The following is a 12,579-nucleotide window of genomic DNA, read 5'->3' as shown; positions in this document are numbered from 1 at the left end:
TGTAGGGCAGCTGGGATTCAATCTAATATTTATCTACTCTGTACAAGACGACCGTTAGAGACGGGTATCATTCCTCTCTTTGGCCGCCTTATGAACATAGGGTATTTTGTAACATTTGTGATTATTATATGTGACTGTTGTTACATACATTAATATTTGATAGGCTATGCGATTTGTATACTGTTTTTAGGCTTTATCGCCTCATTGCATTATATGTACATTATATGTTGGCCTTTTTACCTTTTTCTTTTGTGTATTTTGTCTTATATGCTCTTGTAAATCCTTTAATAAAGTATACAATTTTAATACTGGTGCCTATAAAGTCCAATCCCTCCCTTTCCATTCTTTCTACTACTAATTTAGGATGTGGCACCCTTAACTCTACTTCCCCCCCCTTTTGTGTGCCTGGACATCCTGCGACCCAGGAGCGCACATACCAAACATTTGATTCATATAATGAATGTCTATGCAAGTCGCTCCAGGTCGCCCCGAAGTAGTACAGGACCATTTTTCTAAGTCAGAGCGACTTGTGTCGCTCCTATTAGAACGGTTCCTGTAGCACACAATGGACCGCGACGGACCACGACTTGTCAGGCTGACAGGTCGCCTGACAAGTCGCGGTAATGTGAATGGACACTTAAGACTAAGCAATATATTTAGAAATCAGTGACCTTAACCAAATATTCACAGCATTTTCCTTGAGCTTGTTTTTTAAATTACAGTGAATGATTCACTGGCAGCCAATGTTTGGTGAATTGTTTGGTTTTAATGTTTTGTCTTTCACTAAACCTAAACAAAAAATTAGAAATCATTTCTATGTCTTCTTCCTACAGATATATGGCTATCATTAATCCTTTGAAACCTCGCCTGTCTGCAACCTCAACAAAGGTAGTCATTGGAAGCATTTGGGTTTTCGCATTCGTGTTGGCTTTCCCTCAGTGCCTTTATTCTGAAATCAAAGTGACACCAAGAAGAACTCTTTGTCTGCTTGTATGGCCGGGATATGGGAAAAAATTAACGTAGGCACTTTTTTTTATTATTTATTTGGTGATATGTTGTATCTGAATGCCACTTACTGAAGCCAACCTGCTAAGCAAAGAGAAAGCATATTCCATGAAAAGTAAATCTCATGAAAAGTGTGAAATTATAATTTTTTGTATAGTGGTCAGCAGTTTCATTTGCAACACCTAGGAAATGTATATGATATATATTAGTTAACTAGTGAAATTTTACCTTAGATGAAATCTTGTGAAAATGATGATGACAATACATCTGTCCCCTAAATTTTCAATTTTGTGTGAGAATAATGGACTTAGAGCACTGTATAATGAGATAAGGTGCAACTGTCACAGAAATCATGACTTTCAATGGCAGCAGTTTAAAATGAGTCATATTAGTTCTCTTCATTATTGTCATAGCCATTGCCATGGCCTGCTGTAACATTAGGAATATATTTCACAAGTAAATTCAAAATCTATTTGTATTATTAGTTGCCCAGTGCACTGAAGCAGAGTATTTGGAGAGTCACATTTATAGATTCCCTGCTTTCAATATGAAATAGATTGAAGAAGCTGTACAGTGCATTAGGTAAAACCACTAGTTTTATTACAGTATATACCAATATTTATAGTTGTCTAGAGCTAGCTGTTTTAGCTTAGGTAGTGTGCAAAATCTCATTAATATTCCCTGATAGATTTGTTTTTTTTTTACTGATTTGAATTGGGTTGTGGGATATAACTGACCTAATTTAAAGTGCATGTCAAAAAAAGTTCATACAATTTTGCAGTGCATGTACTTTTTTACATTTATACTATGGGCCTGTATAGGATTTTAGTGATACATTCATCATAACAGTCAAACTAGGCTTTCTTTGAATTATGGTCTTGCAAAGAATATTTTTTGCTATGCAATCTATATACAAAAAAGTATTTTTTGTTTCTTATGTCAACCACTGTTACTTTTAACCAGATGCCACCTAGCGTATATATATATATATATATATATATATATATATATATATATATATATATATATATATATATAAAAAAAAAATGTAATGTACAATAGCTTGTTGCCATTCCACGGGCATGCACAATTTTAAAGTGTGACATGTTGGGTAACTATTTATTCAGTGTAACATCATCTTTTATATTGTAGCAAAAATTGGGAATTATTTTGTGTTTGTGTGCACCAAAATGCATTAAAGTGTAATTTAAAAAGAAACTTTTATTTTTGAGAGCCTTTGCTTGAAAAAAAAAAATTAATGTTTGAGAATTTGTAAGTAATTTTCTAGCAAAACAAATCCAGATTTTAACATGTATGTAAGAAATGTCAGAATTGGCCTGAGCAGAAAGTGGTTAAAATAAGTAGTGTTTACTGTAGATACAAATAGTATATTGTATTCTATATTGTGATAGTTTAAAATTACATTAAGTGATATTCCTTATAGAAATCATGGCAAATATTTTCTGCAAAATAAAACAGGCGCTTTTTTTAAATTTTGGTGCATTTCATATGCAAAAAAAAAAAGAAAGAAAACAAATATAATAAATTCAAATGAAAAACTCAACAGAAAAAAAATTACTAAAGGGAAAATGGGAAATATGACTCAATTAGGGCTGCTTGGGCTACTAGTGTTTTTTCCTTTTTTTTTTTTGTAATGTTTCTTTAGGGCTCCATGCATTTTAATTTGTTGCACTGCACATGAAAAAATGTGTCCTTTTTTTGATCACTCTGCACCAAAATGCAAATATTTTTTGTATCTAAACAGCAGCCGGGAATCTGTCATATAGTAACATATACAACCACTAAACTACAGATCCCAGGCCTATTTCTGTTTGTTTAAAGGCCAGGGGATCAGCAGTTAGTGGCAGTGATAGTACCACTGCAGGCTTCTGTTAAGAAATAAAAGTGCTGGGGTTTCTAAATAACGTCATTGACCAAATATGGTCAATGACATTACAGAGCAGCCCCAATCTCCAGTCCAGCTGGAGATCTCTCATTTATCATGAGAGCATCATTGGGTGAAGAACACTGGGTGTAGCAGTGGGTCTACATCAGTGGTCTTCAACCCTGGTCTTTAGGGCCCACTAACAGGCCAGGTTTGCAAGATAACTGAAATACATCCCAGGTGATATAATTTGCTGCTCAGTGATTGCAGTACTTTAGTCTGCACCTCCCCAAGGTAATACTTAAAATCTGGCCTGTTAGTGGGCCTTGAGGACCAGAGTTGAGGACCACTGGTCTACATGATTGATGTGGACCTATCAGAATATGGAAGAACCCTTTAAAAAAAGAAAGCCCCCAGATATCTGGCCCTTCCCACTACATGAACAATGACAGGATACATAGTACCATTTGTTGCTCATTCACTAAAAAGGTAAAAAATGTATAAAACACTCACATTATTGAAAATGTTTTATTTTAAATAAACAAACAATGCCCCCTGATGTAAATCCAAAATCAATCACATCGCCTAATAATGTTGATCCAAGTCAATCATAATGAGCAACGCCCGATGACATGGACCCGCCAAAATGACTACCTGCCACAACAGAAAATTCTTACCCACTGCTACTCCTTTCGCAAATGACAGCTGTATACCAGCTGTATGAAAACAAACCTTCCTGTTCCAACATGACTGTGCACCAATGACAGATCTCCACCAGATTCTGTATACAAGCTGTATGAAAAGAAAATGTGAAAATATGGTAATGAACCAATTACCTGCGCAAAAGGAATAAAAGGAACAACAACGAAATGGTGAAAAACAAAACATTGTAGATTAAGTGTTATTAGTGTGGGACAACCCAAATTAGAAGCAGAAATCAACACGTGATCGTGAGAAATGGCAAACATTAAATAATTATTACTAAATAAAAGATTGCGCTCAACTAAATCACTAATATAAGCAATTATGTGCAAATAATGCAAAATAAGAGCAATTATGTGCAAATGGTGCAAAATAAATAACTCCAAAAATAACATAAAATACAACAATGAAGTGCAAAGTGTTCAAAAATGTGCAAAATCATTCCAAAGTGTCCATAAATGTGTATATGACAAATTAGTCCATAAAGTGGTAAGTGACAATGGATATCCAAATAGGAATGATAGAAGACACTTGGTACCAATATGGTTGGTAGCAATATACACCTCCACCAGATCACCCAGAGTGTATATATGCTTACCAGGAAACGTGGACCCCTTCAGTTACAGGGGGTCAGTAAAGCAGATAGGTAAAACCGACACCGGGCATCAGACAAGGCACCGGCTCCAAGTACTCCAAAATGATTCCTCTTCCAATATTAATCAACCTGGGGATGGGCTCCCATACAATACACCCGGGAGAAAAAAGAAGGGTCACTCTCGATAGTGAAGTACGTTTAACCAAATAATATTTATTAAGAGACGGATGCACTTACAATGTGTAGACAAAATCAGGGCAGAAAGGATAAACTTGCGATCTCTGGGTCAGGAACGCCTTCCGCATTCCATCTGCATTCCACTGGGAGCCGGAAGTGATGTAATGGCGCAGTCACAGGTCCTACGTTCCGACGCGTTTCGTCAGCCCGTAATCTGACGTCATCAGGGTCATGTTTGAAAAGAAACCTTCCTGTTCCAACATGACCAGTGCACAAAGCAAGGTCCACAGAGATATGGTTGAGCAAGTTTAGGGTGGAGGAACTTGACTGGCTTGCACAAAGTCCACTAGATAGGAATTGTATTGTTATGAAACTGTTTAATGTGACACTGGTACCCACTGCATTTATCCTGTATTACTTATTTGTATTTTAGATATCAAATCATCGTGGTCTTGTTTGTGTACTGCTTCCCATTGCTTGTCATGGGAATTACATATACAATTGTTGGAATTACTCTATGGGGTGGTGAAATACCTGGAGATACATCTGACAAATATCATGAACAACTCAGGGCTAAAAGAAAGGTAATTTTTTTTTACTGATTATGGATAATAGTTTACCTCTTGATAAATGGTCATCTTATAAAAATAGATTTGTTTAATACTTTATTATTTTGTATTCGTTTTGTTTTGATTTTTTTATTTATTTTTATGTATAAATCATAACTGGCAAATGCGTTAAAAAATATTTTATATGTCGTAACAAACAGTGCTTTAATATCACTATCAATCATAAGAATATTAACAAGCCAATGCTATAGGAACAAGCAATCTACAAAAATCCTGCTTGTAACAAGATTGCATGATATCCCAGAACTTTGAATATCCCAGGTCTGCTTACCTAGATCGTTAGACTGCATTCCTATACTTGTTCTATCATCCACCTTAATTTGTACTTTGGAGGTAATTCAGGCATGCAACAGAGTCATTATTATTCTAATTTGTAATACATCCCACACTTTTTTTTTTCATTTTAAAATAGCTCTTCTTTTTGTTAAGGGAATAAACACACACAATGTAATTGACTTTCTATATGCACAGGCACTGAGATGAAGGAGAGAAAGCACACATAGGAAGTAAAGATCAACCCTTCAAAAGACACAGCACATTTCCCATTAGCTATTCCAATAGCGAGATCTGCACTTAAGGACATACACCTCACCCACCAGTATTCATGTACTCAGTGAGCTCACGCTACATTATCTATGCCATCAGTGGAGTGTTGGCGCTCCAGTACATATAATTCACTCCATGCAGCCAGTAAGATCTTCTCCTCAGAGGACACAATTTATTATGCAGTATCAGCATTCACCTTCACATTTTCCATGCCAACACAGAACGCATATTTCACACAGAATGTGATTTACTGCACCCTTCTTATCCTCTCATAAATCACTGTGCCTCTAGCAGGCTTTATACATGCCTTTACAATAGACGAAATGGCATTGGTTTACTAAAAGCAGATAGACTGTTCACTTTGCAAGGAAAGTGGCGATTTGCAAGGAAAATTTACCCAGAACTTAGTGAATGAGGTGAAATTGCTGATGCCCATTGTGACGGTACTCAGCGTCACTGGGAGTGAAAGACAGATACTTAAGGAACACTGAGAAAATGGTTTGGATAACTTGAAATGGGAGAGTAATATTTATCAACAACATCTCTCAAGAAATATGAAGATTTAATCCCACTTTACACTGTGAGACCTATAGCCTGTTGCCATGAGGTCTTTGACACCTAAATAATCATAGCAATGGGTAGATGTGTATTCCATGTGCTTCAATGTAGGAGACGGACAGACTGTCATTGGCAGTCTTGTCCTATTGTTTGTTTTGAGGTGGGATGTGGATTGTGTTAAGTCTGCCTGTCCCATTGTTAAATGTTAATGACCTCACATTGTTTTGTCCAGATAGCTAGATAATTAGTTCAGGTTTATTCTGTTTCTGTATACAATTTCATCTGCATATGATAATGTAATCAGGCAGAGTAGAGGGATTGTGTACGCTGTATGGGAGTGACTGAGTGTAAAACTCTGTTTTTATTGGATTGTGAATTTCATGTCCTTGGGGGGGGGGGGGTAACCTTGTGGGGGACAACTGTATAAAAGAGCAGCTGTACTATTAAACCTTGAGTTCTACTTCATCCTCAATCTAGAGTCCTGTCTCTTATTGGGGAAATCTGCTACAAGGGATTGCTATGCTCTTCATACTCCCTTGAATAATCACTAAGCTCTTGTAAGAGCTTGTTCCTATTCCTGCTTCACTCTCTGGGGAAAGAGAGGTTCACACACTGGAACCTGGAGCCTTGTCGTAGGTCCAGGGTGGGTAGGAGACAGTGAGACCCCAACCAACCTGGGGCAGTTTGTGGGGTCTGCGGTAGTTATGGTGTCTGGTGGAGTGCTTAGAGCCCTCGGAAAGCATTAGGAGCATCTGTCAACGGAGGTACCCAGTCGGGGTGCCAGTTGATCCGTTACACCCCTCATCCAAGCAAAAATGCAGTATTTTTATATTTACCTTGCATGTGGTTGCCAAGTGAAAATTTCACCAAATTCACTAAGTTCTGGGGAAATTTCCCTAGCAAAATGCAATGTCCCTTGCTAAGTGAACAGACTTTTTGCCTCTAGTAAATCAACCCTATGTGTCACACCTCCCAAATATATTGAGTTGCGAAATATCTTGTGTCTCTATAATGTCATGCGCGTCTCTACGTTTAGGATTGTCCTTCAGGTAAAATCTTTTTGTAGAAGCATTTAAATGACGAGAACTCCCCTTTAAGGATGAAATACCTATGTTTGAAACAGTAGTTGAATTTTCAGGTACTGAAGGGACGTGCTGAGCACATCCCAGCCACCGTACTTACTTGGGAAAGTATCTGCAACTTTTAGGTTTGATTTGCTGAGACTTATGATGTGTATTTAGATATCTATGTCAAAACAGTGAATTCATCACCTCTTAGAGCGGTTGAAAACCGCTGCACTTTTTAAATTTTTTTTCATGCCTGCAAGGCAAAGACATAATGTGCTAGTATGCATCACGTACTAGTACTTTAAGTGAAGCTTACCTCAAAACAAAGCATTCCAATGATGCGCTCTCATCTCTGGAGACGGTGTCCACTTTCACCCGGTCTTCCTTCCAAGTTCACGGCTCTGTGACTGGCCAGAGCCACGATGATGTCATTCATGCACGCGGGAGCTGTCAATCATGGCACAGGGTTCAGAAGAAACAGCATAGGCAGCCATTCCTTCAGAGCACATGCGCCAGTGATTTCACTGGCTGCATGTACAGTAAATTTCTCCTAAATGGTACACATTTAGGAGACATTTACAGGTAAGCCTTATTATAGACTTACCTATAGATAAAACCTAAAGATGGAAGTTTACTTCCTCTGTTTTCCACTATATTCTTGTACATTTTGTTAATTTATATATTTTCTTACTGGGCCCCGTAAATGAATCACTAAAGTTATTCTAAAGTTAAAATATTTAGGATCAATGGCTTCAACATCCTAGCACGTGCCTGTGATCTCACAAGCCTCAACAAATTTGGCTGATTTGGCCTTTCTTCTCTTACCTATCTCCTAAAATGGCGCTGTCTTATTTTTACCTATATACATTTCGTGTATAGTTTCAAAATTACTGTTACTTCGCTTAGCCCCTGTGTGGGCTATCCCCATCTGTAAGAATACAGAGCTTGTATGAATGCTCTTCATTGACTAGCTGAAATTATGTTTCAGTGTGCTTTATTGGTGTTTCCTGTTATGCTGTATTTTAAGTAAAACATTGATTTGTTTAGAGGGAAAATGCTAAATGCATTTTTTCCCTTAATGCATTCCCTGCATTAAAGTGGAAGTAAACCCTACTATCGTTTTCAGCTAAGGAAACTGCCATCTAAGCCTCTATTTAATCTACAATTCTCATGATGCTGCACATGTGATCAGTTATGACACCAGCCATTGAATGGCTTGACAGTTTAAGTTGACAGCGCAACCAATAAGATTGTTACCTTTCCAGCATGTGCCCAAATTGTAAGTGTTCTTTGACACTGTTAAATGGATGGGTTTTCTTCTGCATCAAAGTAGTTCTAAAGCTTAAACATTTTTTACCTTAATGCATTCTCTGCATTAGGGTAAAACATGTTTAGGCATTAGTATCACCTCTTTACCCCCCCCCTCCCTTGCCCTTTATACTTACCCGAGCCCTCATTTGATCCAGCTCTGTACACGTCTGTAGTGGTTCTCCCTGCTCTTACAGTCTTTGCCGATGTAGCGGGAGCCATTGGTTCCCGTTTCTGTCAGTCAAATTCTGTAACAAGGGAGTGGTATAGGGCCAAGCCATGCTGTCTGTGTCTATATACAAAGCAGATGTGCCACTATACAGGTGCACACACAAAAGAGGAAGAACAGTGCTATCAGGAAACATCAGAATAGGAAGAAAGGGACCACTCTGTGCAATACCATTGCACAGAGCAGGTAAGTATAACATGTTTATTACTTTAATTAAACAAACAAAAAAAAACAAAACAACATTATCCTTTACAACCGCTTTAAATACAAGCATTAAGTACAAGAAAATGTAAAATACCTCTAATATATTCTGTTTTCCTATATGCTGAAATAGTATTTGAATATTAATGCTAAAATATAAATTAGTTTAACATACTGCATATTAACTTTTTAAGTGTTACTAAACTGACAGCAGTGCTTGTGGAACCTAAGGGGTTAATCCTCTGCATTGTATAAAAAGTCTGTTTGATCCTGTCTTCTCTGATCCTACCATTTTTCCACTGTCCCCAACCTGTCTCCTGATAAGACAGAGCCTTTGGAGTCACTCTGCACATGCTCAATTTAGTGTGTGTTGCTATAGAGTTTTTTTTCTTGGAAGGGTACATGTGATTGACGTCAAGGGTCAAGCAGCCTCATAGGACAGTCAGTATAATGAAATCTCCATATACAAGCTTTAACCAGACACTTATAGAAGCCGTGAGACTGCTATATACTGCTGATGAGAAAAGGTATTTAGCAATTTATATGTACTAACATAATTGCATTTCCATGTTCTGTGTAGTGTGAGAGATCAGATATAGTGCAGGCTCCTGGGTTTAGTGACACTTTAATGCTAAAATTAAGGATAAAAATATGGGCTAGTCTCCTATTTTGATAGTCTGCAATGGTCCCTGCTATTATTTTGTTGTTTGGCATTCTATAGCAGGCTACCTGCCATTGCATGTGTATTGAAAACGGAGCCTTTAAAACCTGTGGGTGACATGTTGGTAATCCCTGCCAAAGATACTGTCTCTATTGTGATAAAAGAACAGCTTATCACACTGTATAAAGGTTTTAGGCACTCAAATCATTGTTATTTTGCAGGTGTTTGTTATCTGATGTGTTTGAACTGTTGCAATGTGCAAAACGATTTTGCTCAAGTATCAAGAAAAAATAAAGTCTACTAATTTGAAAAAATTGTTTTTCATATTTTGTTGGTTATTAGCATAATGTATTTGCAAATCTAGGGTCCAGAATGAATCTTCCAATGATAAAGTTGTATTTTGACTTGACACCATATTACGTTAAGCTAAATGTACCTAAGAGCACAACTGCATCTGACTATCCTTTAAATTTAGTAAGCAAGACAGTGAATTTAAAATACAATATATCTGTTAAAAACAATATACCTTTTTTTTAACCCATATTGCTCTATAAAGCTTGTGAAAAGTCTTATTCAGTTTATTTTTTTATTTATTTTCAAATATATTTATTACAAAGCCTAACATAAACTTAGATATAGAGTGCTAAAAGAATACTATCCTATTGTTTTCAAATATGCTCCAAGCTGTTCAACCGTCAGTGCACTTTAATTTAAGAATACTTTCACATACCACCCTTTGTGTGCAAAGAAATTTATTGAAATCAATACATTTTGTTTTTCCCTACACTACATGGGGATTCCTTCTCTCTCTGGCAGTAGATGCACTTGCTTGTTATTATATGGTTCATGAATATGTGCATGTTTACTCTTTAAAATGTCAGGAGTAGTCACATTTACCATCAGGTAAATGTTTTTGCTCAACATGGAGGAATGTTTTATTAAAGAAGTACAGAAAAAATGTACAAATACAGAAAATGATATAAAAGTAAAAAGTGTTGTTGGTATAGTATTATATGGGTTTATGGTGAAAAGTAATCAGAAAACAGTGTCACAGTTATTGAAGGATTGCTTTGCATTTTCACTCAGATTCTGCAATCAGTACGGACATGAAAGCATGTAAAAAGGTTAATATGGTGCCATAATTTATGGGAAAAGAAAGAAAAAGATGCAAAAGTGCTATTAAAATAAACAATTCAATACCCTTGTCAGCGTTTGGTTTCTTGCAAAACGGAAGACTTTAATAATGTCTACACATCAATCAGATTTTGAATTTAAGAGATGTGAATATCTTCCCCGCAGGTGTTGGATAAATAATGTATCCCATGCACCAAGAGGTAATTCCAGTGGACTGCAGGTAGAGAGGGAAGAGAGCCCTCTACCTCATATTTTTTGGTATTTGACCAAACAACCTTTCTGTTCTTAAATTACCTTTTTAAATGGTAATACATCTTTAATACATTATAATAATATTTTAAATAGAGTGTCAATGTGGGGGATAAAGTTTGTAGATAGGTTTCAACTGTACTTTTCTTAGCGACATACAATGTATATAGTAGAAAAAACTTTAATGTAACTTTAAGTATTGATTAAGGCTGATGTTTTTTTTATTATTACTTAGCAGAAAAGCCTTTGGGTCCAAGCCCACAGGAGATCCCATGTGATTATGCAAAAAGCTTACAATTTGTTTCCAATAACCCTAAATCTTTAGGAATTAAAAAAAATGACAAATGCCAGGGACCCTTTGAAATTAGGAACCGAGTGGGCTATGCTGAGGTTTATATTTGGAGATATGAATGACTGAGATAAGCACAATGTTTTATGAACAACTGAGTGAGATTATCCAGTGCCTTAAAATAGACTTATTTATGGGCAGCAAGTGCCTCCTGCCTCTCTTCGTCTACTAAGGAGCCCACATCAGCCTCCCAAGACGTTGTTTTTTTTTTTTAATCAGTCACTTTTAATTGTGAGAAATGCAAGATAGGTTATTGGGTAGTTCTCCAAACATGCCTTAAAGCTTTAGGCAGCATGCTGAGGTTGATTATATCAGAAGTGCATATTATTGGAAAGGTGAAAATCTGTTTTGAGTTGATGAAAGGACTTAAATCTTCTATTTTATAAAATTTATCCCAATTTGACAAGTGATCCCCAATTTATACCACCATTCAGGTGGCAAAATTATTTCAAATAAGGGCTCAAGTATTTAGAAATAAGATGTTCAATTAAGGGGCACAGAGCTCCATTTTTTTAAAGCCTGTAAATCAGCTTATTGGTATAAAAGGGATCAGGAAGCCAAGTAGAATCTGCTATTGTGGACAAATGTAGAAATCTGCAAGACATGGTGGCTTGTCAATGAGGTGTACAGAAAAACCGCAAAGCTTGTAGCTTTGTGAGATATGATTAAGCAGCGCTGTAAACCGTGTTAGCTGGGTATGCTGTTCCCATTTTTTAATGTATTTTGGAGTTGCTTTTATGAAGTATGCTACAATAAAGGTAATTTTATCGGGCGTGCCACCAACCAGAATCTTTCTTGCATCATGGAACCTGTGATGTACAGAACCAGCAATATCTCTCCTGCGCTCGAGTGGTATGTGGGAAGGTGAATCTTCTAGGCGGTTTTATGACACAAATGAAGTGGTCTTGCTGCCCCCCTCAGGACCAAGGGTATCCAAAAGGCACTACGAGAAAACAACAAGAGAAGGGCGCACCGACCTTGTGCATAACAACTTAAAAGTTTATTAAAATCAAAGAAGGGTAGCGTACAATATACTCACAAACGTAGCATATGAACAAGCATATAGGAAATGGGCACCGCTCGCTTCCAGGACACTTCTCACTTGAGGCGATTTTGGCTCTGAGGAAGAGGGTCCTCCCTCGAAACGCGTAAGCCACACATGATTTTAATAAACTTTTAAGTGGTAATGCACAAGGTCGGTGCGCCCTTCTCTTGTTGTTTTTTCATGTACAGAACCAGCACCTGGTATTATCTCAGTGGAGGTGGATTAAAGAAACCGATCTG

At 37.0% G+C, this 12,579-nt stretch overlaps 1 protein-coding gene across 1 annotated transcript in view; it reads left to right on the top strand.

Moving 5' to 3' along the window:
• The window catches only part of TACR3 (tachykinin receptor 3), a 276,158-nt gene that overhangs the window by 170,331 nt on the left and 93,248 nt on the right, over window positions 1-12,579 (top strand). The window contains exons 2-3 of the mRNA XM_082253577.1: window positions 834-1,019; window positions 4,798-4,948. Of these exons, the coding sequence (XP_082109703.1) occupies window positions 834-1,019; window positions 4,798-4,948 (337 nt within the window). The remainder of the gene's footprint in view (window positions 1-833; window positions 1,020-4,797; window positions 4,949-12,579) is intronic.

This window comes from Pelophylax lessonae (assembly GCF_965119305.1).
Source record: "Pelophylax lessonae genome assembly, chromosome: 1".
NCBI lineage: Eukaryota > Metazoa > Chordata > Amphibia > Anura > Ranidae > Pelophylax > Pelophylax lessonae.
This window is presented reverse-complemented; position numbering and strand designations above follow the sequence as displayed.